The sequence below is a fragment of the Manis pentadactyla genome, chromosome 1 (genome assembly GCF_030020395.1).
Source record: "Manis pentadactyla isolate mManPen7 chromosome 1, mManPen7.hap1, whole genome shotgun sequence".
Classification (NCBI taxonomy): Eukaryota; Metazoa; Chordata; class Mammalia; order Pholidota; family Manidae; genus Manis; species Manis pentadactyla.
In genome coordinates, this window is record NC_080019.1 from 199,425,601 (window position 1) to 199,451,980 (window position 26,380).

The following is a 26,380-nucleotide window of genomic DNA, read 5'->3' on the forward strand; positions in this document are numbered from 1 at the left end:
ATCCTGCTCAGGAGAGGGACAGGCCCCCCTTGAGGTGAGACCCCCTCCCCTCATCAAGACCTCAACAGACTAAGTCAGGTTTGGGCAACCACAGAGCCCCCATGGCCCCAACTCGACAGGGATGCCAGGTCTCATTGCCTGAGGACAATCTGGGGGGACGACCTACATTGCCTGGACACACTGTCACTGGCCCCCAGCCCTGGAAAAGGCGGGTGATGACGTCAAAGACTTAGACCTGGGGATTCAGAGGCAAGCAAGTATGTATTCTGCATCCTGGAGAGAGTCTATGATCCTCTATGATCCAGTTTCTTTAAAATGGGGATAAGGAGGCTTGTTATGGGAAGGGCTGCAGGGAAGACCTGGCTCCCGCAGAGCTCCTCTAACTGCGCTTCTGGCTCCTGGCCCCAGGAGCAGCTCACCAAATATGTGCTGGCGGACTGAGCGTGTGCTGACATTATTCACAGGGGGACTTGGGGAAATGCATGACCTGAAGCTTTGCAACCAATGTCACGGTCACAGAAAAACCTGAAATTATGTCACCCACAAAAGAGGACAACTCTCCCAGAAGTGAGGTCCATCTCCTGGTAAGCAAGAGACCAGAGTGTGTCATTTGCCCTTGACTTCCCTTGGCGTGATGCCCGATTAACTGCAGCACTCATCACTTTAAATGCTAGTGACTTGCACAAATACCTTTATTGATCTGAAAGGTTTTAATGGCTCCCTAAGATCATTTTTAAGCTTCTACAGTGAAAGATTTTACATGAGGGAGGTAATTACAATCACCATCCTCCAAAGTGGCTCCAGTAAGTTGACCTGTGCAAAAGGAAGTCAGATTCCCCACCTTCCGTGGGGTTGGCATCAGTGCAAGGGCCCAGGAAAAGCCCAATCTTCTCTGGGGCAGGAAAGGGCACCCTCAGCAGACAGGGAATGCAAAGTGCCATGTGTCTTTCTGGGTAAGCCACGCTGCGGAGGACGGGACACTTCACACTGCTACACGCCCAGTGCCTAACACATAGCAGGGGCTCCCAAAGATGTGCTGGGGAGATGACGCGCTCCTTTTACCCCAAGTGTCTAGACATTTGAAGCCGTCAAACTAGTGCAGGTGCCTGCGGGACAGAGTAACAACTCCTCGTGGTGCATCAGGGCTGCCAAATCCACAGGCCAGTTCATGATCACAGCTTAAGTCCAACTTTACCTGAAGTTTGAAAGAGGAGCAATTCCCCATTTCCCCCACTCCCACCCCCAAGGGCCTTCGGAATTCTAGTGACTAAAAACAGATGCGTGACATTCAGAGGGGAAGTAGGCTAAAGTCAAAGGAAGCCAATTTGGGTGTGTTTCAGGGTGAAAGAGAGCCCGGACCATGGCACCTGCTGGAGCTGGTGCTCAAGCGAGCCTTGATGTGGAAGAATTATCAGCTTCATTTCCTTGTCTGTAAACTGGGAGCAATCTTCCCTCCTTTGGGTGGGTGACAGAGAGGAAATGAGACAGTGTGTGTTACCCACAACGTGCTAGGTTCATAGTGGCCGTGCTCTTCTCCCTACTTGGCCAGGTGCCCTGGCTGAAGGGGACTGGAAGCATCTGGAAGCACTGGGGCTGGCTCCTGCATCCCTGACCCTGGGGACAACCTTCAGGCAACAGGCAGAGAAGGTTATGTAGAAGATGACCTTCCTGGCAAGCGAAGCCCCCACCCTGACCCCAGGCTCTGCCCAGGGGAATGTCAGTGTCACCCGCCCATGGCTCCCAGATAAGGAAGAGGCTGTGCACCCTGTACCCCACCCTGTGTTATCCTGATAAGTCAGGTGAGGAGACCTGCATCTAGCTCAGATGCCCTCCCAGCTAGGCAGTCCCAGGTCCTCTGTTTGCCGGGTTCTCCAGCCTTGCCTTGCCCAGGATGTGGGACACTGATACCCCATGAAGTGACCTCATGAACAGTTGAAACTTGTTCTGATGCCGTGGATTTTGTTTCCAAATTTCTCCTGCTGTCACTGTCCCTGTGCGACCGCATTCTTAGCCCAGACTGATGGCCAGAAGCCCCTCTCCTCCTGGCCCCTTCTCCAGGTTAAATACAGCCAGCTTGCTGGAAACGGGGCATGGAGGGAAGAACTGGATGTGTGTGGGATTTAGTGCTGGGGGGATCTGGCATTCTCCTCGTTCAAGGTGGGGGCTTTGTGACCGTCCACATGCCTGCCTGTACTCGAAGCCTCAGGCACCTCGTGCTGTCCGTGTGCATGACTTCGGGAATCTCTCCAGCAGGAGACCGGTGTCAAGAGACGATCCACTGAATGAACAGCTGATGAGTGAGCTCTGGGCAGGGAGTCAAGCTCTATGGCCCCCGACAGTGCGACTCCACCCAGGGAACGGCCCCCTCCCGTGCCTCCACTTTCTTAGCAGAGGTGGTCTCTCGGCATCTGTCCAGCTTTGGGGTCAGTAAGAGTGAACAAGGGGAAGCCCCCCGAAATTCAGTCCACAGGACCCCACCTAATCCGGGATGCTTCCCTACAGCGGGACCCTTGTTAGTCCTGAGGGGAAGGGGTGCCAAGAGGTATCGCTAAGCAAAACGGCCAAGGCAGCCAAAAGAACAAAACAAACGCAGAGAGCACATTGCCATTTGTGTAAGACACTGATGTGCAACCACAGTAGAAGCATAAACTGCTAATGCCAGCTGCTCACCTCCAACGAGGACGTAGGCCCTCTTTTTCTCTTCCGAATTTCAAACTGTTTAAGTGTACCATTCCAAAAATGTTTAAATTGAATTTCAGATGAAGATTCTACAAGATGCTTTTAGGGAGGTTGTCAGACAAAACGAGATGTGTGCAGGGTAAGCAGGTCATCTGGGGGCGGTGAGACACATGAATCACAGACTTGTCAGTCAAGATTGCCAGGACCCAGCAACAGATTTCACAGTGAAAGGGGGTGTGTCCTCGGGTGTGGGGGCCATGGGGAATCTAATTTGTCTTGGTTAATAAGAGGAGACATGCGTTCCCCGGGGACAGGTGGCTCCTGATTTGACAAGGTGATCTATTAGCACAAGGCTCTGAAAGGTCACGTTGGTGGCCTGGCCCAGAAGTTCTGCCTCAGCCTGCAACTGTTGGCAGAAACCATGCTGGCTCCCCCTGCGGGCCCAGCGGCCAGGCCCCGTCGGTCCTTCATCTGAAAAGCCCCACAGACCCTAGCTTTTTCTAATGTCTGCTGCAGAAGACATCCCTTTTCTTCTCTGTCAGGGAACATCCTGGCCTGGGAGCAGACAGCCCCAGATTCAAATCCACTGCACAGGGTATATGGGCCTGGTGGATCACCCATCCTGCCCAAGCCTCCATGTCACCGGGTAAAACGAGGTCGTGACCTCTCCCTGGGGTGATGATGAGCACCGAGTGAAACACCACAGGAACCCCACCTGCTGTGGCCCTGGGCTGCTTATTCTGCTTGGACAAGAACCCTGGAATGGTTTGGCCTCTCATATCATCACCGTCACAGCACATGTAAGTGACCAAGAGGCAGTCCAGCCCCGCATTACCTGCATGACCTTCATTTCTGGGCAGGCTGGCTCCCACCTGCATTGATGTCGCACACACCCTGGAATTTACTGATGGCAGCCCATTTCAGTAAGTCAGTGGTGTAAAGTTCAAAGGAGTCAGGCATCCCTCTCCTTCAGTGGATTAAGAAATCACTGTTCTCTGGTTAAACTACAGACTAATTCCAGGGTTTCCTTTTGCTTAGCCCATCGCCATTTCAAAGTCATGAGATTGTCTGTATCTAACCAGAAGCCCTTACACACAGGACCTACCTCCCCACCATCTCTAGGGCCAGGAGTAAGTCTGTGGCTGTGGGCAGGAGGAACACTTTCAGGACGTTTTTATAAGGCCCACTGCTGGCACGCTGTCCCCTGTTTGGGTCCTCTGGAGAGCACACAAGGCATCAGAGCTGAGGCAGTTATTTAAGTGGTCCTGCTGTCATTTGACAGCGAGGCCAGGGAAGGTTGGGTAGGCCCATGGTTTGATGGCTGCCCAGTTCCCGTGGCCCCAAGACACCCCACCTCACCCCTGGATCTCCTTTGAGAGTCCTGAGAACTGACCCAGGAGGCAGTGGCCCCCACCCAGAGATGGGGAGGGATCAAGCGTGCCTTGGGGGTCCACAGGGTTGGGATTCTCCACTCTCATTTGGTTATGTTTCTCTCTTAAACCTCATGCCCCTCAAGGACAAGTCTGTGATCTGTCAGCGCACATTCACAGTGAAGCAGCCCTGCTGAGGCCATGGTTTTGAGGAAGGGCAGCATCGTGATTAATTTTTCCTGCCTTGATGAAAAATGCCGAGACATAAACAGTATATAGTAAGAACAGGAGGGACCCCATCTTAAAGCTAAGAGTCCATTTTAAAAACCCTGGAGTTCGGAGGTAAGATTCCTAATGTATTTTATGGTAATCAGCCAATAACCCACCCTATCTTAAGGCAGGGTGAGCAGTCCTAAGTGATACCCACTGCTTGAGGATAACCACCCTCTTGGAGAAGAATAGGGTTAAGAAATCCCTTGTGTTAAATTTATCTTACAGACCATCTAGAGGACTATGGATGGTGACAGTGTTTCTCACTGGAGATGGACATCATGAGACCACCTGTGAAGACTATTATCCCTACCCCTGCCCTTTGCCCAATCCTGGAAAGCCTCAAAGGACAGAATCCTAAGCCTCTAAGTGTACCCCCTTTCTCAGGTTGCCCACACTCCCCTTTCTTTGAATGTGTACTTTTTGCCTTAAATAAAGACATCTCACTGCTCAACTTACTGTGTTGTCTCTGTGCTCTTCTGGGGATAAGCATCTTTGTTACTTTGCTGGTGCATTCTATTTTCTAGACTTAAGCACAAGTCTTTACTCTCTCTGTCCTGCTTCAGACAAGTCGGGAAGGGCTACCGAGACCTCCAGTCTGGGCTTGCATGTTCCAGTCACCTGGGTGACCCAGACAGGTCTGCAGCTGTAGGATCGTGCTCCTTAGCAGCCTGCCAGAAGATCTCCTTTCTTTGCTTTGGAAGATTCTCAGAACCTAATCTCACTCCATCCAGTGCTCTGTGGCTCCCCCAAATCCTGGGGTGGTAGGGGGCTTGGTCCCCATGCTATGCAGATTCAAGGTGACTCTGGCTTCAGGAGTTGGCCAGGGATCTGCCCAGTGCCGAGCAGGAGGTCAGTGAGCTTCCCTTTCCCCCCTCTGCTCTTCCTTGCTCTCTGCTGCCTGCAGGGCTGCTGCCATTCCCTGCTGCTCTCGCTTTATTGAATTCCCTTCCTTACCTACACTTGTCTGATCTGCTTGAGAATTCTTTCCCGATCAGAGTCAAGAACCCTCCCCAGTCCAGGTTGAGGTTTTCACCTGGTGCACAGGGAGAGACCTCCCCAGACGCAGCTGCCCGGCAACAGTTTCATCTCCTTTCTCAGAGAGAGAAGGCATCTGTTCCATTTCTAGGTAGTATCTGGTGGCTCATTTGCTTTGGCAAAGTAGCTGAAGGCTCCAGACAAAGAGGGTTTATGGGGGTGTCATTGTGCAATTTTATAACCAGAGAATCAAAAGGACCATCAGAATTAGGTTAAAGTTATAGTCAGAGGGGAACGTTTGTGCTCTGGAAGGGAGGACAGCTACAGTGAATACAACTCTATTTTGAATCATAACTTGTCCACAGTCCCACTCACTATGCATTTTTGGCTGAAGTTGGCAAAAAATGAGAATCAGTTGGAGTCTTGCATGTGCCTCACTAACAAAGGTTACTGTGCTGGATTCCGAACACGTGTAACCTTATTCCTTTTAACTTTCACCAAGAAAACATACACAAACAGGAAGTCATTTTTCTTTTGTCTTTGGGGGAAAAGGCGCCTGACTTTAGAAACTATAGAACCTTGGTGGCAACAACGTTGATATTCGTCCAAACCTTCACACAAGAGTTGCATGAGGTCCAAGGACGGTGGCCTTTCCCCAGACTCTAGCTACAGATGGATGCTCCGGGTCCTGGGGAGGCTGCTGGAGTGTCACAGAACAGGAAGTCCATTTACCTTGAAAGTTGTTGCGGACTCAGGATTGGCAAGAACCAGAGGCGAAATCAGAACCATGCCGGAGAAGTGGCTGGGCCTCTCTGCAGCCGTGAGGATGGCGATGGCACCTCCCTGCAACACAAATGGCCAGAGTTGCCGCATGCAGGCTTCCACCAGTACATATATTTCTGATGAGCACCATCAACTAATCCTAAACTGCAGTCCCGGCCAAGCTAGAGGATGTCCACCTTGGAATAGATAGCACCGAATGTTGGCTAAACTGGATCTGCAATTATTTTATTACACATGTTTTTTTTTTCTCTGGGTTTTCCAAGAGCAAACATTTCAGAGAGATATAAATAAGGTTCCTGCCTGTGGGCTGCAAGTTAAACAATAACACATTCCTCTTTCGTTTCAAGCCAGAAGCTGGCAGACCCCCAATTCATCCATTCCATCAGGCTTCATATGAGATTTTTTTTTTAATCTGATAATAAGAGATGGCTACACTTTTTTTTTTTTTTTGTCCAGATTCAGTAAAGGTCCCAGAGATTTAAATCTCGAGAAAAATGCTTAGTGGACATGGATGGTTCTGAAAGCGGGAGGCTGTGGCTGTTTGCTGGAGCTGACGGTAACTTGAACCAAGGGTGAAAATCGCAAATGCTTACAGAGGCCAGGCGGTAAGAGAACTGTAGCAAGAGCCAGGCTGTGATAAAGGGGGTGGGAGTCCTGCCTCAGGGTGAGAAGTACCCCGACCCACCTGCATTCAAATTCAAGCAGCTCAGTATTCTCCGCAGCCCAGCGTTGGGCTGCCCTGGGGGTAGATTTGCCCTGCAGACTGACAGTTTGAGGAGCCCTCCACAAGATCAGATTGACTGATTTTTAGCGGACATTTTACATTTAAAAGGTAAATAGGATTTTGAACGACCTTTGAGGCCTTCTCTCCTCTGGGAGCCTGTGTCCCTCCTTCCCTTTGCCCTGAGACCCTGTGAAGCAGGCAGGCTGGGTCTTGACACACTGTAGGTGCTTCTCACTGGCTGAGTGCCGTCCCCACCCTGAGAAGCCCTCTGCACTGTCCTCACGAGGGGCCAACGGGGCTTGAAGAAGAGGTCCGTTTCCCAAGAGGCCCCACAGGAGCTTGTCAGCAAGGCCTGGTAGGTGACCTCCTGGCGCCTCCGGCCCTGGACGGGAATAAACGGGCTCCCGCTGGGGCCGCCTCCAGGACCCAACCAGGCCTGTTTCCTCCGCACTAAATTGCCTGGACGGGACAAGCAGGACGGGCTGCCCCTTCGCCATCATAGCTTCTCCACCTCCCACCTGCCGGGGGGCTGCAGTCCGGGCCGGATCTGGACCGGCTGTTCTGTGGCCTACTTACCATGGAGTGGCCCAGAAGAAAGACAGGAAGCCCGGGGTAGTCTTTCTGCATGATATCCACATGCTGCAACACATCCCTTATGAAAACGTGGAAGTCAGACACTACCATCCTCTCCCCTTCGCTCTGTCCATGGCCAACTGGAAGGGAACGGGGGACCAGAGAACCGGTTACCAGGAGCTGCCTCCCGCCCAAGCTCAGCGGCTCCCTCACCAGGATTACCTGCCACTCTTGAAAGTGGCAATTCCCTCACTCCCATTGTACAGATTAGGAAGGTGAAGCACAGAGTGATTAAGGAACTTGCCTGAGGCCACACAGCCAGGAAGTGACAAGCCAGGATGTAAGTGTCACAAAGCCAGTGCACACAGCCAGGAAGCCTTCTGTGTGGCCTTTTCCAAGGCATATGGAAAGTGAAGCCTGATTTTCCACAGAGTGGTTAGGAGTAGGACTGGTGGGGCTTGGACTTTTCTGAATTTGGCCCTCATGGTTGTGTTTTAATATTAGCCTTTGGTGAAGATAATATGACAGACATAAAATCAAATAAAATAGTCAAGTGTGCTTGCCAGAAATCTCAACGAAGCAGCCATAAAACTAGGTCACAGTATATTCCTCCTGGAGTTTATTATCTGTCACATTATCTGTGCTGTTCACTCCCCTTGTTCTTTACTTAGGGTCTCTGCATGTCGGCCCTCGCTGAAGGACATCAGGCACTATAGAAATAATGCGCTGGCTGCTGCGGCTTCCTGATTCGGCTGCAAACAGCTAAGTGGTGGTTTGAAAATGGCAGAAAATAAAAGCTCCCAGAGAACGGGGACCACACAGTAAGAAGATCTGCCCAGACCCTTCCTGCTGCCTCTGCTGGGAAGTTGTGGTGGTAATAATGACACCACCACTCACCTCCTGGACGGCAGGGGTGAAGGCTTGTCATCGCTGGGACCCGACTGCTGCCCGGGCCCCGTGTGGTCACCGCGCGCTTGCCGCCCACTGCCGCCCTGACCGTTGCGCATGGCCCATGGCTCCAGCGCCCTCTCAGAGCCGCCGCCAGTGCCCTGGCCTCTCTGAGGAGTGTTTTCCTTTCTTAGAATTATCTTAGCTTTTTATGGTGGTCAAATATAGATAACACAAAAGTGACCACCTGAATGGCTTCTCAGTGTCCAGGTCGCTGGCATTCAGCACATTCACGCTCTCGTGTGACCATGACCACCACCCAGTTCCAAAACTTCTTTGTCTTCCCAAACCGAAGCTCTGTACTTCTCTTGTTAGGAGCTGAGCTGTGTGCCCCCCAAATTCCTACATTGAGTCCTAAACCCCCCACAGAATGTGGCTGTCCTTGGAGAGAGGATCTTTAAAGAGGTGATTAAGTAGAAATGAGGCCATTTAGGTGAGATCTGACCCAGTCTGCCCGTTGTCCTTATAAGAAGAGACTAGGACGCAGACACGCACAGAGGGATAACCACGTGGGGACATGGTGGCAGGGGAGGGGAGATGCCGTCTGCAAGCCAAGGACAGACCCAGAAGGCCCCAGCCCTGCCGGCACCTTGACCGTGGACTTCCAGCCTCCAGAACATGCGAGAGTGAATTTCTGTCGTTCAAGACCCCAGCCTGTGACACTTTCTCATAGTGGCCTGAGAAGACTACCACACCCATTAAACAGTAATCCCCACTTCCCTCTCCCCCAGTCCTTGGAGTATGGTTCAATAATGAGATGGCTAGAGTATTGTGTTTAAAGTTTAAATTATTACAAGTAATGTAATTATTTTCTCTGTGTCCTTATGTTACTGATTTGACAGACAATTAGATTCATTCACTTCAAAATAAATCTGCTTCCAACTAGAAGGTTTGCTTTTTTGCAATGTAATTTTCTTTTCCAAGTATGTAAACATTTACCTGGTACAACAGAAATATACAAGAAGATTCATCCAGTGAAGTCATGCTCCTATTCTTATCCCCTCATTCCATATATTTAATCATTTTATTTATTTTCTGGTTCCTTGAAGCACTCCTCTTCACAAAAATAAGGAAAATATCCTTCTATCATCTATGCATGTACCTACCTACCTACTTATTTATCTGTCTGCCTGCCTATCTATCATATGTCTATTCTTGTTTTCCTTCTTTCTTACATAAAAGGTAGCATGCACACATCCATCCTATTCTATACCATTTTTTTTTAACTTTTAACATATTTTAGAGATTGCTTGGTATCACAAACAGACTACAGAGCTCTTCTTCATTCTGTTTTACTGCTGCATAGTCCTCCTTCATGTGGGTGAGCTATAGGGTGACATTTGTGCGCTATCTGATCTCATTTATTAGACAGCTGGCTGTAATGACAAGCCCAGGAACACTTTCTATCACCTTTGTGAAGGTGCATCTTCAGGGTATGTGTCCAGATGCAGGGCTGCTCGGTTGAAAGGTACCTGCATACGTCATTTTGGTAGATATTGACAATTTCCCCTCCATGGGGGATATGCTTTTACTCTATCAGTGAGGTAGGAAAGGACCTATTTTTCTCAGCCTTACCAACAGAGCGTGTTGTTTGGTGTTTGGACTTTTGCCCATATGATGGGAGAAAGTGTAGGTTGAACACTTCATATTTTAAGAACCACTTCTATTTCTTTTTTAGTACACTGGGAATTCATGTTGTTAATTTTTAATATCAGGGTTGTGTATTTCTTCTTAATATTTAGGAACTCTTTGTCTATTAGTTGGTCGTTTGTCCATTGACTTTGTTTATGTTGTGTTTGTATGGAAGACTTTTGTTTTTAAACAGTCAAATTATCTCTTCTCCTTTTTATGGCTTCTGAATTTTGGTTCTTGGTTATAAAGGCCTTCTCCACTCCAGAGTTATAAAGGAAGTTAGCCATATTTCTGTGAGTTCTTTTATGGTTTCATTTCTTTTGGGGACGGTAACAAATACATAATGTCAAATTTACATTCATCATTTTTTTTGGGGGGGTAAGGATTTATTAAGGTGTTCAACTGTTGAATAACTGTGTCATCTATTTGAGACCAATGTAATATTGTATATCAACTACAATAAAAAAAGGAAAAAATGAAAAGTCTAACATAAGCCCCATCGTGACAGGGTTTTATGTCTGTCATATTCCCATCATCTAGAAAAATTGCTTGGTTCACCAAATCACCATATCACTATATATGTGCTGAATAAATGGCTATTCCAGGAGTATGATCTCATACTAATGCTTATTAAGTGTTATACATGCCTAATAGATAAAAGGGCATCACAGAGTTGATGTCATACATTTCATGTTTGGAAATCACACAATATTTAAATGTCACCATATTACCTCAAATTATATTTGGAAAGAAACCTCATACATGAACAAACAAATTAGTTTATTTAGTAATAGCTGTCATAAATCATGTCCTTCCTGAGGGCAATTAGGGTTGGCAAACATCCTCCAAAGTCCTTCAAAGCTATTGACTAATGTCATTGGTATTGGTGTTGGTTGAAAAATGGTATTTTCACATTGGTATTTGTGGAAAAATTATGTTACTTAGTTTCTTTAAGCCTCATTTCCGTATAAAAGTAATAAGACCATTTCACTGTACTAGTACTCAGGTTTCATCGAGAATGAGCCCTTGTCCAATGTCTGTCAGGAACACGGATATTAGCTAATATTTCCTCCTCATCCCTGCTTTCGGGTTGAGAGCAAACATGCATAACTTTGCCTGTGGTCTGGTACAGGGCTTACACTTCTGTCATTTGTAAACTTTCGGAGAGCCATGTCTGGTCTCAGAGTAATTCTGTTGTCATCTGTGACACTGTAAAATACGAGGAAAATAATTTTCATGAAAGCATCTTGCTACTTGGGTCTTTATAATCCCCCCAAATAAATATGCACCTATTCTAATAAAGTTTTTACCAACATTCATCATTTTTAAGTGTCCAGCTCGGTGGCATTAAGTACATTATTGTTGTGCAATCATCCTCACCATCCTTGATCCACTTGGAGTCTATCTAGGTATACGGTGTGAGACAGGGATCTCTTTCCCAATGGCCCTGTGGTTCTTTTTTTTCTTTAAATTGCAGGAAGAATAACATGACATAAATTAACCATTGTGAAGTACACCAATTCAGTAGCATTTAGTACATACACAATGCTACTCAATGACCACCTCTATGCAGATGGGTCTTCATGGAATTTATAAAAAGGCCCTTCGTTACTTCACTGAATGGTGAGGTCGTCCTTATCATATAGGAAAGTTCCCTTGCACCTGAGTCTTGTCTGTTACTGGGTTTCTGCGCAGTGCTGCCCTCTGATTATTCACGAGTTAGCCCCTACTGTCTAACATTATAGGATCTGCCTACCCTTTCTATGTGGTATCCGCAGAAGTCCCTGGTCCCTGCACAAGCTCTCCTCATCCGCATCCAGAGCCCCCTGCTTTGACTCTCTTCGTAGCGGACATCTCCTCACTATGCTGTCTCTAGCTCTGGGCTCCTTCCAGAGCTGCAGATCTGCCTTGCCAACGCCCGGTCAGAGGGATTCCCCTGCTGACCCCTGGCTCCTCAAACTGCTTCCAAACCAGCTCCTCTCCTAGGTTCCCCATCAAGTTATGGCCCCATCGTCCTTCTGAACCATTCATGCTCAAAAACAGGCTGTCATCTTTGACTTTAATTCCGTTCCTCCATGCAAGCTGGCCCCCAAATCCTGGATATCCTGATCCACAGCCTCCAGAGCCAGCCTCCCTTCTGCACTTCTACAGCACACTCAGGCGGGGAGGCCCTTGTTGTCTTTTAAGTGGCAATAGCTTCTGAACACATCTTCTACATGCCCCAAGCTCCCCGGGCTCTAACTCACCCTGCACTGTGTCGCGTTCTCTTCTGGAAGCTGCTCTGATCTTGTAGAGGTCAGACCTTTGCTGTTTCAGAACTCGGCCCACATGTTCTAGCCCAGCATTTGGGGCCTCCACTAAAGGCTCCTACTGGTCCCTCTGCCTCCCTGGAATGCATCTTCCAAGTTCCATTCAGAGCACCTGCCCACTGTTCCTCAAAGCACCTCCATCCTTTCCTCTCCTGTGCCTCCCACTGAACAGAACGCCTGCTGTTTAGAGGACGGTGCCCTCACCTCTGCAACAGTGCAAGAGTGATGCCCCTTAAGGCTCACCTCAAATGCTAGCACTTCCATGGAATTTGCTGTGATTCCCGCAACCCAGGTGCGATTTTTTCCCCTTCCACACCCCAAAGCATTGCCTGTCTCCATCACACATGAGTTATTAGAGTTTCCCCTCCTCTCTCCTCCAGCACCACCCCTCCCCTGAGGACCAAGGGTCCCTAGAGACAAGCAGCTGTGATCGGTGGCTGGTGGTATGCTATGGAGGATTGTAAGGCAAGCCTGGCTGCACTGGGCAGAATGCTGTGAGCAATCAGTGATGTCTGCCGTGGCCTCCCAGGGGGAGGTTCCACATGCATATGCCCCCATCTGCCAGGGCTGCCCTGGAGAGCAGGGATCTGACTTTATTCATCTGCATACTCCTCAGGGCCCCTTGCACAGGACGGGCAGGAGGTAGGTGCTTTATAAACACTTGTTGAAATGAATTGTTTCATAGGCAGTGTTTCCATAATGGCCACTCATTAAAGAGATTAAATTCCACTATTCCAGCTATAACTGATGAGACACAGTCCCTTTCCCACCTCGTAGACTGAGTCTACTGTGGAGCTCTTCTGTGTGTGCAATTAAAATTCTTCTTTCCCTTATATTTTTTTAAAGAAACAACCCTGCACCACAGACCTTAATCCAACATAGTTTAAGTTTTCTTTACCCTGCTTCTGCTACATACTATGTTTTTTTATTTTTTGTATTTTGATGTTTTAATCTGGTTGATGCTGACCCTGGAGGCACCAGCTAATTTCTAGAGATAAGAAAGAATTCACCGGTGAGTCAGCCGCTCATATGCAAACCAGCCAATCCAGAGTGGCCTCACCCCAAAGCCGCCCTGGGTCTCCCTCTAGCTCCCTGCCTTACTCACCCATGGTCACAGACCAGACAACCGGGGATGGCCCTCTGCCCCCGAGCCCATGGAAATCACTCAAACTAGCCAGTCCTAAGCCTGCTGACCCTGCCTCACTGTTCCGCCCCATGGAAACCACAATAAAGGGTCCTCGCCCGCAGCCTCTTGCTTCCCTCGCCCCCAGACCGACCCCGGTGCTTCCCCGTGTGGCTCTGTATGGTGTGCCATGTCGCCCGTTTCTAGGGATCTATAAGCATAACAAATTCTTCCTTCATGACAGGGATTTCTGTGTCTGTGTGTCTTATCAAATCTGATTAAGATAAATCTCAGGTACCCTTAAAAAAAACTCTAGCACTGAGGTTGATGAAAAATAAGCACTTAATAATTCTGAGTTGAATGAATAAATAATCCCAGTCTCTTTGTCTCATACAAAGTGTTTCTACTTTGCATGCAGCTACGATGTGCAAAAAAAAAGAGATCACTGGGGAATACCCAGACAGCTGATGATCCTGTGAGTGTTAGACTAGGAAGAAACCAAGATCCCACTTCCCTTTTCTTAGGGAACAGGTTCTACTCAAGTATTCATTTTCCTACGGAAGAAAAAGCTGGTAAAATACAGGCTTGAATAAGGAAGGAGAGATTAAGCTTTCAAAAAGTAGATTACAACACCTGATGTTTGCCTGGTGGTTTCCAATTTCAAAGCTCTTTTCCCAGAGTATATTTCATTTAATCTTCCCAACTCTGTGAGTTAGGGGTTCTTTCCCCCATTTCCTAGCTGAGCAAACTGACCCTCAGGGTAGACAGGAGAGCTCAGCCTCCCAGTGAGTTAGGGATGGGGTAAGGACTCCTGCAAGTTTCAGATGCCAAATCCAGCACTTGATCTGTCACAGCTCGGCGAAGACAGGGGCAGCGAGCAGAAGGCTCAGACACTGATGGCGTGAAAAGAAAGCCCTCCCAATAGCTGTGAAAACACACAGCTTTGGAGGCACCTTTCCTCTGCGCTTGTCCCCAGAGCTGCGCACACCTGAGGCAAGTCCTGTGCGTGATCAGCAGCACCTCACACGGACAGTCACCCTCACCGTGTGGCCGAGCTCTTTAGCGCCTGCAGACGTGCAGACACAGAGGCCCCAGGGAAGCATCTTTCTGGAGCCTTCGCAAATATTTGAGAGCAGGGTCCAGTGGGAACACAGGGCTGGGAAGAGAGTGGGAATTAACCACAACAATAGCAACCGACAGTCACTGAAGACCTCATGTCTGTGAGCTTGCCACGTTCAAAGATGTTTCCCACAGGCAGCTCCCTGGGCACATGTGTGAACTTTCTCTACAGACATGAAGACTGGTCTCTGGAAGGGTCAGCAGCATCCTTGACCCAGTGTTTCCTCAGAGAAGTACTGTCTGAACTGAGCTGGGAAGACAGCCAGGTTGCAGGGAAGGGCAGGGTAAGGGAATCTCAGACCTGGGGACAGAGTGGATGAAATTCCCAGAAGGGAGGAAACGTGGGGCCTCGGAGTTGGGGTTAAGGTGGGGCTGAAGCCTGGCAGGGCTGACTTGGTCTCCCTGGGGACATCTGCCTGGCAAGGGGACAGACACTTCCTTCCACCATAGTCATGGTATTGGCCCTGCATTCCTGGCCAACCCACAGGCACCAGGAGGGGGGACTGTTGTGGGACGTGTGATTCCGGCCATTGAGACAGACAATCACTATGGAGCCTCTGGTCTTGAGAACCACATGGCTAGACTGGCAGGAGCCTGGGGTGGAAGTCACAGCTCCTCAGATCCAGGGAGAGAATTACAGCCACTTGTGGATGAGGGCCAAAGTGGAATAAATGCTTATAGGAGCAGAGAAGGGGTCCTAAATTTAAATTTTAAATTTATAGGGAATCACTAATTCACACATTACAGGAGAGAGAGAAACTGGTACAACCACTTTGGAAAACAATTTGGAGAACTGTCAGATTCAAATTCCATACTTTACAATCCCATAAATCCACCCCAGGTATACATATGCCCAACTCCTGTGCATGCACCAGGAGACAGGCACAGACTGTCACAGCAGCCTGCTGTCACACCTAGAGAATGGACACATTGTAGCAAAGGGAGTATTCCATAGTAGTGAAATATGGATAAACTAAAGCTACCTGCAGCAACATAGCTGAATCTTAGAAATAAAATATAAAGTGGAAAAGCAAGTCATAGAAGGCTGCCCAGGTATGCAGTTTAGCCATTTTATATAAAACTAAAATATACAAGCAAAAATGAACAATATGCATTTTTAGAGCCATGGCTCTGTGATAAAAGCATAAAATAAAAAAGCAAGGGAATAAAACACAAATTTTAAGGTGGTTGTTACTGCTGGTCACTTGCCAGTCTGTAAGTCTTCAGCAAGTGCTGCCTTCCATCCCCTTTATCCCTACCTCCAGCTTCAGAGGAGAAAAGTCATCAATTATCTTGGTGCTCAGCATTCATTTCCGTCAGAGTCTTCTGTATGTCTAAGCTGTACTTCTCACACCTACAAGGATTTTCTCCCGCTCAGCTCTCCAGAGAGATGGAAGATCACCGGTCTACACCCTCAGCATAATCGCGGCTTTCTTAGAGACAGGTACTGAATGACCTTCCCGCTCAGTTTCCTTCAAACTAAAAATGCCCAGGTTTAACATGTAACGGACTTTTGGCTACCCTGAAAACACATCCAGTTACATCTGTGGTGTCCTCCTCCAGGTTCCCATGTAGTGCTTTTACAGTTGTTTGGGGCTTAGGGTTGGAAAAATATGATACAAACAGAAACACTGCAACTCACACTTAACTTCTGATGAAACTGTAATGAAACTGTAACACACATGACTTAAAAGAAAAAAAAAAAACCCCAAAGGAGATTCCACAAGGTAAGGTGAGTTGCTTTAAGTGCAAATTCATTTCTCCAGGATGAGAGACATGATAGTTTTAATATTTAAGAAGTGGAGCTTTCTGGAAGCCTTGGAGATACAAAGCAACTAGAACTCATGATGTCAGGAACCCAGGGCTTTTTGAAAAGGCAGGAAGTGCGTCAGCATTTTCTCAACCACAGAGAGTACGTGGATGGGGTCATGGAGCAAATCGGCCATGACAAATGGCTCCTGCCCTCGAGAGCTCAAACTCCCCTCCCAGAAAGGGAACAGGTCCATCCCTGCATTCACACCGGCCAGGGCCAGCAGGGTGAGCGCCCCTTCCACAGTTGTTCAGTGAACGAGTGAATGAATAAACACTACTGCAAATTCAAATGCAGCTAAGGTATTATGAAGGCGAAGAGATAGAGACTCTTTCGTTAAGCACTTCTATGTCAGTCTCCTGGACCTGGGGTTCCTTCTCTTGTTTGATCATGACTCAAACCTGGAGGGAGGCGTCACCACTCAATTTAAAGATGAGGAGACAGAAGCCAGAGAGAATGATGTGCAATTGAGGCCTGGAGTTAAGGGCAGAGGTCTGGAGTCTCACCTCACCTGAGCACAGGGACACTCACAAAGTGCCCTCCAATGGGTGCCTGATGATTAAAAGAGCATGAGTGTCAGGCAGTTAGCACTGTGGGTGGTACTCAGTAAGTGCTCAATAAATGCTGACCAACGTTATCGGGTTATCATGAAGACGGGGCGAGGACCTGCAGCAGCCCTGTGTTCTTGACATTGGATCATCGCTGTTTTCGGTTCCCAGCCATCACCAGCTGCCCCTGGGGTCCCGGGAAATCGCCTCCTGCTCCTACACCAGCGTCAGCTATGTACTGACATGCGGCACACAGTGCTGGTATGTGAGGATAATGGTGGGAGTTTGATCCCTGAAGACTTCCTTGTGATTTCTGGGAGTCTGGAAAAGGTGATATAGGTCTTTCTTGTCCATTCCTCAAGCAAATGCAAGAGCAAGCCACAGCCCAGGGAGCCTTACTTTCTGAATCAAGTCTCTGCTTCCTAAGGAGCTGCTGGGGTCCCACATGATAATGGTGGGGGTGGAGGCCCAGGGTCTGGAATCTGGCTGCAGACACTCTCCACCCACTCAGTCTTGTCAGAATAATGGACAAGGCACAGGGGACTCTGGTGGAATCCATCCACCAGGATTGTAGGCGTCCTGCTAGCTTGAGCCCCTGACCCCTCCCGGCCCTGCCCGGGAAGAGGTTAGAGATGGCCATCTGAGCATGCAGCTCTTCTCCCAGCACAGAGGCATAGACTGTTCCTGCGGCTGCCCACCCAGCCCCTGCACAAGTGGGCACTCCCGGAGACGCCAAGTCCCTTTATACCAGCAGGGCGCCAAGTTCCTTATGCCAGCCCACAGTGTGACTGCAAATGTGCAGCACCAAATTGCCCTGTCCAGTACAGCAGCCACATGGGTCAATTAAACTTTAAATGAACTAAAATGAAAACCACTAAACACTCCGATGCTCAGACTCAGCAGCTGCACCTTAAGCGCCCCACGGCCATATGTTATGCATAGCAGCTGTACAGGTAGGGCAGATGTAGAACATTCCCCTAGGCAATGATTTCTATTCAGGAGGCACCATGTGCAATGAAGAAAAACACCCGTATGCATGGACAAGCATCCGTTCTCCGATTAGAGGTCATACATGTTTAAAGCAGATATCTGGGGAAAACCTGAAAAGCATCGGGGCAGCTCTGGAGTGTGGGATTGGGAAGGACAACTCTGGTACTAGACTTCCTTGGATGCGGTCTGGCTCCCTCAGAGAGAGGCCTCAAGTGGGCTTTCCAACCTCTTTGGCCTCAGTCTCCACATCTGCAAAGTGGGGGGTAATAACAGCCCTCTTCAGAGGTAAGATTCACTGAGATTATTGGCACAAAGTGCTCAGGGCACAGGGGAGTCAAGTATTAGCTGTAGTAAATATTAGAGAGCAAAGAGTAGTTGCAGAAATGAAAAATAAAAACCAAACCAACGAATGACAAACCACGCCTGCCCTCATCCACCAGAAGTATTATTAAAGTCTGGTCTCATTTCCAGGGCTGGCCAACAGGAATTGGCTGAACAGGCCTGGGAGGACCTCAAAGATACTGCTGAGAGAAAGAACTCCAACTGCAGAATGATGCCTTCATAGCTCACCACTTACTTTTTTAACAACCCACAAAAGTCATCATATTTCTTGTGGCCTCCCGGGAGGCTCTGCACATTTCAGTGGGGCCCTGGCAGGCTGACATGGCCTTATCAGGCTCTTCCCAGCCAGTCTAAGCTCCGCCAGGCAAGACAAAGCCACCTGGTATGCATTTACTCTGCCCTGAGGCACAGGATCCTGCAGGACACAGTGCCTTCCAAAGGGGCAGGAGGCGTGCTGTCCAGCAAGAAGAGCCAGGGCATATGATCTGAGTCCTCACTCAGTCAACACCCGTTATCTAATGGTCCCAAGGGGCATGTCTTAGCGTGTGGGAAGGGGACAAGGAATTTCTCTACCAGGGCTGCCCAGGAAGATGGTAAAAGTGGATCATTTCAACTGAACAAACATTTCCTAAATACCTGTTGTGCCTCAGGTCTTGGTTAGGTACTGGGGGCCTGGAGTTGAGTTTTACCCTAACATATAAAATACATGAATATTTTCCCCTCGTTGTTGCATGATTTGTACTTGGGAATTACCATCAGGGGAATGAAATCCAGACTCCCTTTGCTGTGAATAGCAGGGCACTGAGACTGCCTCTATCTTTGCTACTATAAATAACACTGAGATGAACATCTTTTTACAAATGTAAAGTTAGAGTACATTTGCCAAAAACGGGATTTCTGGATTACAAGAGATGTTTTGGGGAGTCTTCATTCATAGAAACAAAAATGTTTTCTAACTGAACAATTTTTATTATCCCCAGGCAAAGTAAGGATGTTTGAGTTTCATTACGTCTTTGCCAGCCCGGGGAGTTACATCTTTGTTTATTAAATAGGAGATGGCAAACCCAGTGTGTTTCTAGGTCAAAACCCTAGGAAAGCTACTATTTGGGTCTGAAGAACATGAAGCTTAGGTAATATGTTTTTTTCTCCCTACTTTAAGGCAACCCATTTCTCCATCTTTGGTAGGGGGAGAGCCATGAAATATGTATGTGACCCAAACAGTGGTTCATGAAATAATCCAGGCGTTGGGCTGCTCATTTGGAAGTCCCAACTGCAGACAGAATCCGTATGACTGCAGATCGAATCAAATGCACCCAGATGTGAAGTGACAGAAGACGAGCTCAGTGGCCTGTACGCCCAGCCATGGTCCTCTGGTTCCAGATTTCCCCGTGATTATTATGCATCTTCTGCTTTTGGTCCTCAGTCTCAGTGCTTCACTGGAACGAGGATGCTGGCAACCCCAGATTTCCTTCCTCCTGAAGGCTGCAATGTGATGTTTAGAACTGTGCTATCACGGTTCCAATGCCTGTTTTCTAAGGAAGCTCTGGTTGGTTTTCTGCACTTCTGTAACATCCAACAGCAGAAATCCCATCGGTGGTGGCACTCTATGCCAAAGCGTAAGGACCCAAAACAGATGACCAGTGAAAAGTAAAGCAACTGCATCCTGAAGCCACAAGGCCACATGTCCATTTGCTGCCACCAGAAAAGCACGTTGGGTCATCAGCTGACACATTCCAATAATGCTAAAAATGTCCTTGTTAGGTCCCAAGAGCACAGAGCATAGGAACAAAGGGAGACTCCAAGTCCCAGGGAAAAGGGACTCCAGGGGCGATTTGATCCGGGTTAGACAAGAGCTGCACGCTGCCAAGGGCTGCCATGCATGGATGCCTGTTCCCTGGGCAGCGCGAGGAATGCTGTTGATTATGAAGGTTCCACTTGTCTCTCTCTTTTTAAAAAAAAATGTGCATATGGCAAAAAGTCCAAGATCACAGCTTGTTGGCCTGGAAGAGAGTTTGTTTGCCTCAACAAAAGCCATTTCCTCCTCTTCTGTTTGCTGATGGTCCAGGTCTCCATCCGTGGCCACTTGGAGCCACACGCTTTTGTCTTCCCAGCTACCGTGCCACTGAGTCACCTTTAACCGGAGGAAAACGTATCCCTTGTTACTCCCTGCAGTATCCGAGCATGAGCTCGATTTCACAAAGGACATAAAGTTGGAAATTAATTTCTTTACTAATTGACAACAGCTTGAAAAAGGTATAAAGATGCCAGAATTCAGCATATGGGCTATGGAAACACATTTTGGCTCAGATTTTTTTTTTTTAAGCTGTTACAACATGCTTTATAATGTAACCAGCTAAAAGGCTGTTAACGGTGCGGCGTTTTAGAAATAATGCATTCTCAGGATTTCATATTTAGAAGGTTTATTTGAAAACATCCTGCTCTCCACTGTATAAATACAAGAAAACAGCATGACAAAAAGTGTCATAACTACGGTTCTTGATGTCTAGCAAGATGATCTTCCTTGTGCATCACATTGTAGGGCAACAATTTGATTTTGGAGGGCGAGGAAGACTGCTTCCCATGGTGGGACCAGTGGTCACCTTCCCACGGGTCTCGCCTGCCGGGGCCAGTCTCCCCCTCATTTTCTGTCTCATGAACTAGTGGGGTTCTGGGCGATGCCGGGTCTGCTGGAATCATCCAGAAACACCAGACCTTTTACCCAGATCTTTCCCATGAAAAGTTGAATATACAGATAGTGCCTCTGTCCTATAAACAGGCAACAGCTGTGGGGTGGGGGAGAGGCACTCATTACCAGGAACTTCCAGGATGTAATGAGATCAAGGAATAAAAAGCCTGTGACAAAATAACAGGATGCTCTGCAAAGTCCCAGTAATGCTTGAGGCAAATCACAGAACTCCACAAGATCAGCAATCCCAGGGGTTTGAGACTTCAGAAAAACGTTTAGTATATGAAAAATAACTTCCTATACTCAGGACCAAACGCAGGGGAAAATACCAAAGGGTTGGGTAACAATATGCCAACTCAGGCAAATTCCTGTCCTCGTCTGGCTTGTACAGAATACGTCATTTTTAACTACTTTCTCTGTGCCCTTAAGATCATCTTTTTTGTTAGAAAAATGATGAAGTAGATCATGTTTTGACTAACGTGCTTGCCTCCACACCAGGCCCCCACTGGCCACAGAGCCTCTGGAAGACAGCAGGGAGGTCCCAGGCTCGGCACCAGATCCGGGGCCCCACCCGCAGCTGCGCTTTGGCCGTGCGCGTGGGCAGCTGCTGCTGGGCTGCGACCCTGCTTTCCCCACCCGTGGCCGTCATCATCCCCGGCGCGTCCTTCGGGGGGTTTCAGGTGCCCGAGGTCGCAGCCTTTCCTCCTCCGGCCCAACAAGGCCCTACAGAGGCTGCGCAGAGCAAATCCCACTTCGGTGACAAGCCCTCCCTGTGAGAGGCAGCAGCACACAGCCACGGGGGGTGTAAGGAAGAGTCTGAACGGGCCCGCGGCTCTCGGAGACCACCTAGAAATGTCCTGATCTGCCTACCGTGTTAACAAAAGTGATTTTGACTTTTCTGAAGCAAATGCAAAGAACAGAGTCCAAATAGAATGGGACGCCCAGCAGGCAGGCACTCAGGAGAGGTGGCCCAGATGGAAACCAGCAAGGCAGAAATGACAGAGCGCAAGTGCCAGAGGACCCCGAGACAGGGCTGCAGGGCCGCAGAAATGGACCAGAGTCCGGCTGGAGCGGGAGAGTCTTCTGGACTCTCCTAAGGGGAAAACCAAAAAACACACATGCAGCCGCCTCCCTCCTCTCCTCTAACCTGGCGACTCCACACATCACCCTGCCTGCGTTCCTCCAAGTTCCTCTTCTCCTCCTGCCTCATTTTTCGCAGGAAGAGGTCTGCAGATATGATTAGCCCTAGTCCATGGCTCACGGAGCCGTCCTTGCCAGGGGGGGGGTCGCTATGTGTTGAGTTCTCTCCTCTCCTTCACGCTCTGTCTGTCCCGTTCACTCAGCAGAAAAGGGAAGCTCCTTGGTGCCTCTCCGGGTCCTGTCCCTCGATGGCCTGGGGCCTGGAGGAAGAGCCAGAAGCCAAGGCCACCCTCCTAGGGCTCTGCAGTCGGACCCCCCAGGCCCCAGGCACCACGTACTGAGCCAGCAGGCTCTCCTCCTGCTTGGGCCTTGCACACATTCTTACCCCCTCTGAACATTCCCTCTGACTCTGTGGAACTCCACTCGCCTCATCTCTCCTAAGGAGGACCCTGACTTCTCCCTGGGTCCCCAGCCCTGGGGTAGTCACAAAACAGTGTACCTAAGCTCTCCACTGTAGAACCACACCCCCTGAGACTATCTTTGAATCTCCCACATCTAGAAAGTGCCAGGCTGTAGGGAAAATGGAAGTTCCTATGGCCAGGATCCTCATCTGACCCTAATCTCCTTGATGTAATCGGCCTATTGCATGGGCTAATGTTTCCACACCTGCTGGCAATAAACCAATATTGCCTATTGCTATAAAGAGCTCTGCCCAGGCCTTGAGGCAGACAGCAGAGGCTGGAGGAGAAGAGAGAGCCTGGAGCAGAGGTAGAGGCAGAGACCGAGGCGGGCTTGCTGCATGCACACTTGCTGAAGGCGGACGTGATTCTAGTGCTTGACCTACCATCATGAGAATAACGCTGGGTATAAAAGCCCTTTTACCCAGTCCCAAAGTTCCGTTGTCATATTTTGATCTCATCACATCCAGAGTGAACTTGCCTGGAGCTGAAACCCCCTTCCACCCAGAGCTACGCACACCCACAGTGAATTCTCAAGAATAAGAGAACTAATGGGAACCAGAGGTCATAGTTTATTGAATAACACAGGAGAGCTTTGCCCCAGGTCAACCAGCAGGCTCACCAGGAAGTGATCACAGGGTCTCAAGGGCAGCTGAGCCCCAAATGGGGAGTCACAGTGGTTTCCAGCTGTGGCTGTGCACAACTGTGTGCAATAAGGTCCCAGGTTCCCTCAGGGCACGGGCTTCCGTCATTACACCTGTCTGAGCTCCTCAAAGACTGTCTCAGAGGAAACAACAGGAGCCTTATTCCACCCCCACAGTCCCTGGAACTGGCATGGACTCCCAAGCCCTCAAAGATAAGTGACCTCACCCATCACAGAAAGGGAGGTTTTCCCCACAGAGCGGGATGTCACAAGGGAAGGGCCCCCAAAGATGTTCCATCGAGGATAAATGAATAAGCATGAAGACTGAGAAGTATTCTCTGATACGACCAAAACTGAATGTGGTTGGCAACGAATATCAAGCATTTTGTGATCATACTTTGTGGACCTCACTTGTGTACTATACGGAGGGTGATTTTAGTTTATCCCATAAAAGCGTGCCCGCCCTCCATGGTCTCTGGTTGGTTTTCCCTCTACACCGTGGGGAGGCATCCAGCATTCAAAGGAACATCCAAGTTAAATACAAGTTCTTCTGAATTCAGGGTTGAACACCAGAACCTATGGGTATTGTTCCTTCCTTGTAACCCCCAGGAGAAACCCCAAGCCCTAGCTGAGGCACCCAGAGCCCTCCACACCCCACTGACTCACTCCCCGCCATGTGTGGCCTTCCAGTGTCTTTGTGTGGCCTGAATTGTGGCTTCCACAAAATTCATAAATTGAAGCTGTAAACACCAGTGTGATGTATTTGGAGATAGGGCCTTTCAAGAGGTAATTAAGATAAAATGAGGCCTTTAGGAGGGGCTGTAATCCAACAGAACTGGTGGCCCTATGAGGAAAGGAGATGAGGACACAGACATAGACATGGGGACGAGCATGTGAGGACACAGGAGAAGGTGGCTGTCTGCCAGCCAAGGGGAGAGAGGCCTCAGAGGGACCAGCCTGCCGGAGCCCTGGCCTTGGGCTTTCCTCCCCCAGAGCTGTGTGGAATAAATGTCTGGTGCGAGCTGCCAGTCTGTGTTTGTCACAGCAGCCCGAGCAGGCCACTGTGCATGGCATCCCTTCCCTGATGCTCCAACCCCAGCTAGGGGCCTGTGGGTCACTGTCACAGCCTCTGCTCTTCTGCAGGTGTGACTCTCCTTGCTTGGAATCCACCCGCCTCTGCCCGCCTCCCAGACTGCTGTTCAGCCACCAGAGCTCCCTGTGGATATTGCCTCGTCCACACACCTCACCTCACTCACCCCCTGCCCCTTCCATGGAGAGCTGCTCACTTATCTCGATGTCACAGCCCCAATCACCCTCTGCAGTCTGCGAATGGCAATGTGTTGAGAAGTCTATGGTCTGGTGCAAAGTTGGAACCCCCGGCATGGATTGCGACCCTTCTGAGGGGACCAGAGCAACATTCCTGCTCTCCTGCCTTCAGAGTGGACGGATTCAGAGAGAGCCCGTGCTCAGAGCAACGCGTACGATGCCCTCCTCTGTTCCTTCATTCAAATCCCATTCACCTTTTATTCAGCCATTTACTGACCACGAGCTTTGTGCTGGGGAAGGGGCTCAGCGGTCAGCAGTGGGGTCCCCCAAGCACAGACCTTTTGTCATTCCAGTGGAACCAGACAAGAAACACAGAAAATGGGGTGCAAGTCTGCTGGTGTCCTGGGGAAAACAGTAAGGGGGATGGTAGGGAGTCACGTGCATGAGTGTGTGTGCAAATGGGGTGGGGTTTACAGCTTCAGAGACGGTCTTGGGAGGAGGTGATGTTTCAGTGAAGATGAGAAGGTGACAGAGGAAGCCATTCAGACCGCTGGGTCACATGTGCCCGGGTGGCGGGAGCACGTGTGGAGGCTCCAGATGGAAGCCCTGTGGGTAGGGAGCAGAGCGGAGCCAGGGACCTGGGACCAGGGGACAGGATGAGGAGGGGGTCCCTGGAAGAGACTCTCCATGGGGAACAGGCTTTGCGGTGAGGAAGGGAGCAGGAGCAGGGGCACAGGCGCCCTGTGGGGAGCCACCTCTGTGTCCAGTTTGTTTCCTGAGAAATTGAGGGTCCTTTTTCTCTTCTGGACTTGCTGTAAAGGATGCATCTGAGTGACAAGGAGACTACAGAGGGTGTTCTGGGACACCGGGCTGGGACATGAGTGTCCCCATTCTGCCAACTCGCTGGGCAGCCCTGGGCAAGACCCATGCCCTCTCTGGGTCTTTGCTTCTTCACCTGTGCAGTTAAGGAGATGGTCCCTGTCTTCTCCTATCAAGCTTCAAGTACTCCTGTTTTCCAGGGTCAGAAGCAACTTACAAAAAAGTAGAGGAAGTGCAAAGAGGAGGGAGAGAGTGCCAGGGTGAAGGGGGAAGCAGAGAGTAAGCCCGAGCGACAGGTGGGGGCGGACCAAGCGGCTCATCTGTCCATTCTGTTGGCAGAACCACTGGTCTCAGTCCTTCACACACACACACACACACACACACACACACACACACACACACACGGAGAGCTAAAAGGGTGCACTATAAAATGGAGTACTGCTTTTCTCTGAATAATCGGATTAAGGTTATTTTAATTCTTTTGTCCTCTTGAAAACATTTTCCAGAAGTTCTACAATGACCTGGTATTTTGTCATCAGGGAAAAAAAACAAAGGCACTTTTAAAAAAGAAATCCCACTTGTACCCATGCACAGATACATAAAGCATGGAAACAAAATCACGGGACTCTGCAATCAGCCTACATCACATCTGCTCTTGAGAAATGATTGTAATTGGAGCTAGTGCGTTCATGCATTTAGCTAGTGTGCCAAGGACTCGGCTAGGTGTTGAGGGTATGGAAATGAATGAGCTGAGTAGCGGGGGTTGGGGGGTGAGGAAATAATGACAGTCGAGCCCTTCGGTAGAGCAATGATGCTTCTGCCCGCCCGCGTCAGAGCCATCGAGACAATTCCCTCACCGCCGAAGAGACATCCTGGCATGGAAAAAGCAATTATCAGAAATAGCTCCAAGAATTGCTTTTCATTCTATTCTGCCAGTTTTGCTTTCTCAGAAACACACCTGTAAGCTTGTCTTCTTGATCACTTGGTAGACTGGCTGCAAAAATGGTTACAGTTCTCCCCGCCTTTCCAGCGTGCCCTGAAGGGCCTCCTGGCCATGCCTGAATCTGGGCTCAGGACTTGCTTTGACCACCACAGTGACATTTGACCAGGTCTGAGCCTAGGCTTAAAGGGTTTTGAAGCTTCTGGAAACCTTGCTAACCTGCCAGGTGA

General features: G+C 49.2%; 1 protein-coding gene and 1 long non-coding RNA gene across 8 annotated transcripts in view; both read right to left on the reverse strand.

The window, feature by feature from the left end:
- MGLL (monoglyceride lipase) overlaps positions 1–26,380 on the reverse strand; it is a 128,048-nt gene that overhangs the window by 23,425 nt on the left and 78,243 nt on the right. For all 7 annotated transcript variants that reach the window (XM_036911579.2, XM_036911583.2, XM_036911577.2 and 4 more), the window contains exons 4-5: positions 7,381–7,517; positions 6,030–6,140 (exon numbers count right to left, since the gene is read on the reverse strand). In XM_036911579.2, coding sequence (XP_036767474.2) covers positions 6,030–6,140; positions 7,381–7,517 — 248 coding nt within the window. The remainder of the gene's footprint in view (positions 1–6,029; positions 6,141–7,380; positions 7,518–26,380) is intronic.
- On the reverse strand, positions 15,768–25,914 carry LOC130684587 (uncharacterized). Its single transcript, XR_008998918.1, has 2 exons — positions 25,597–25,914; positions 15,768–25,566 (listed from the first exon to the last, which is right to left on the reverse strand). It is a non-coding gene; the product is annotated as an uncharacterized LOC130684587 (long non-coding RNA).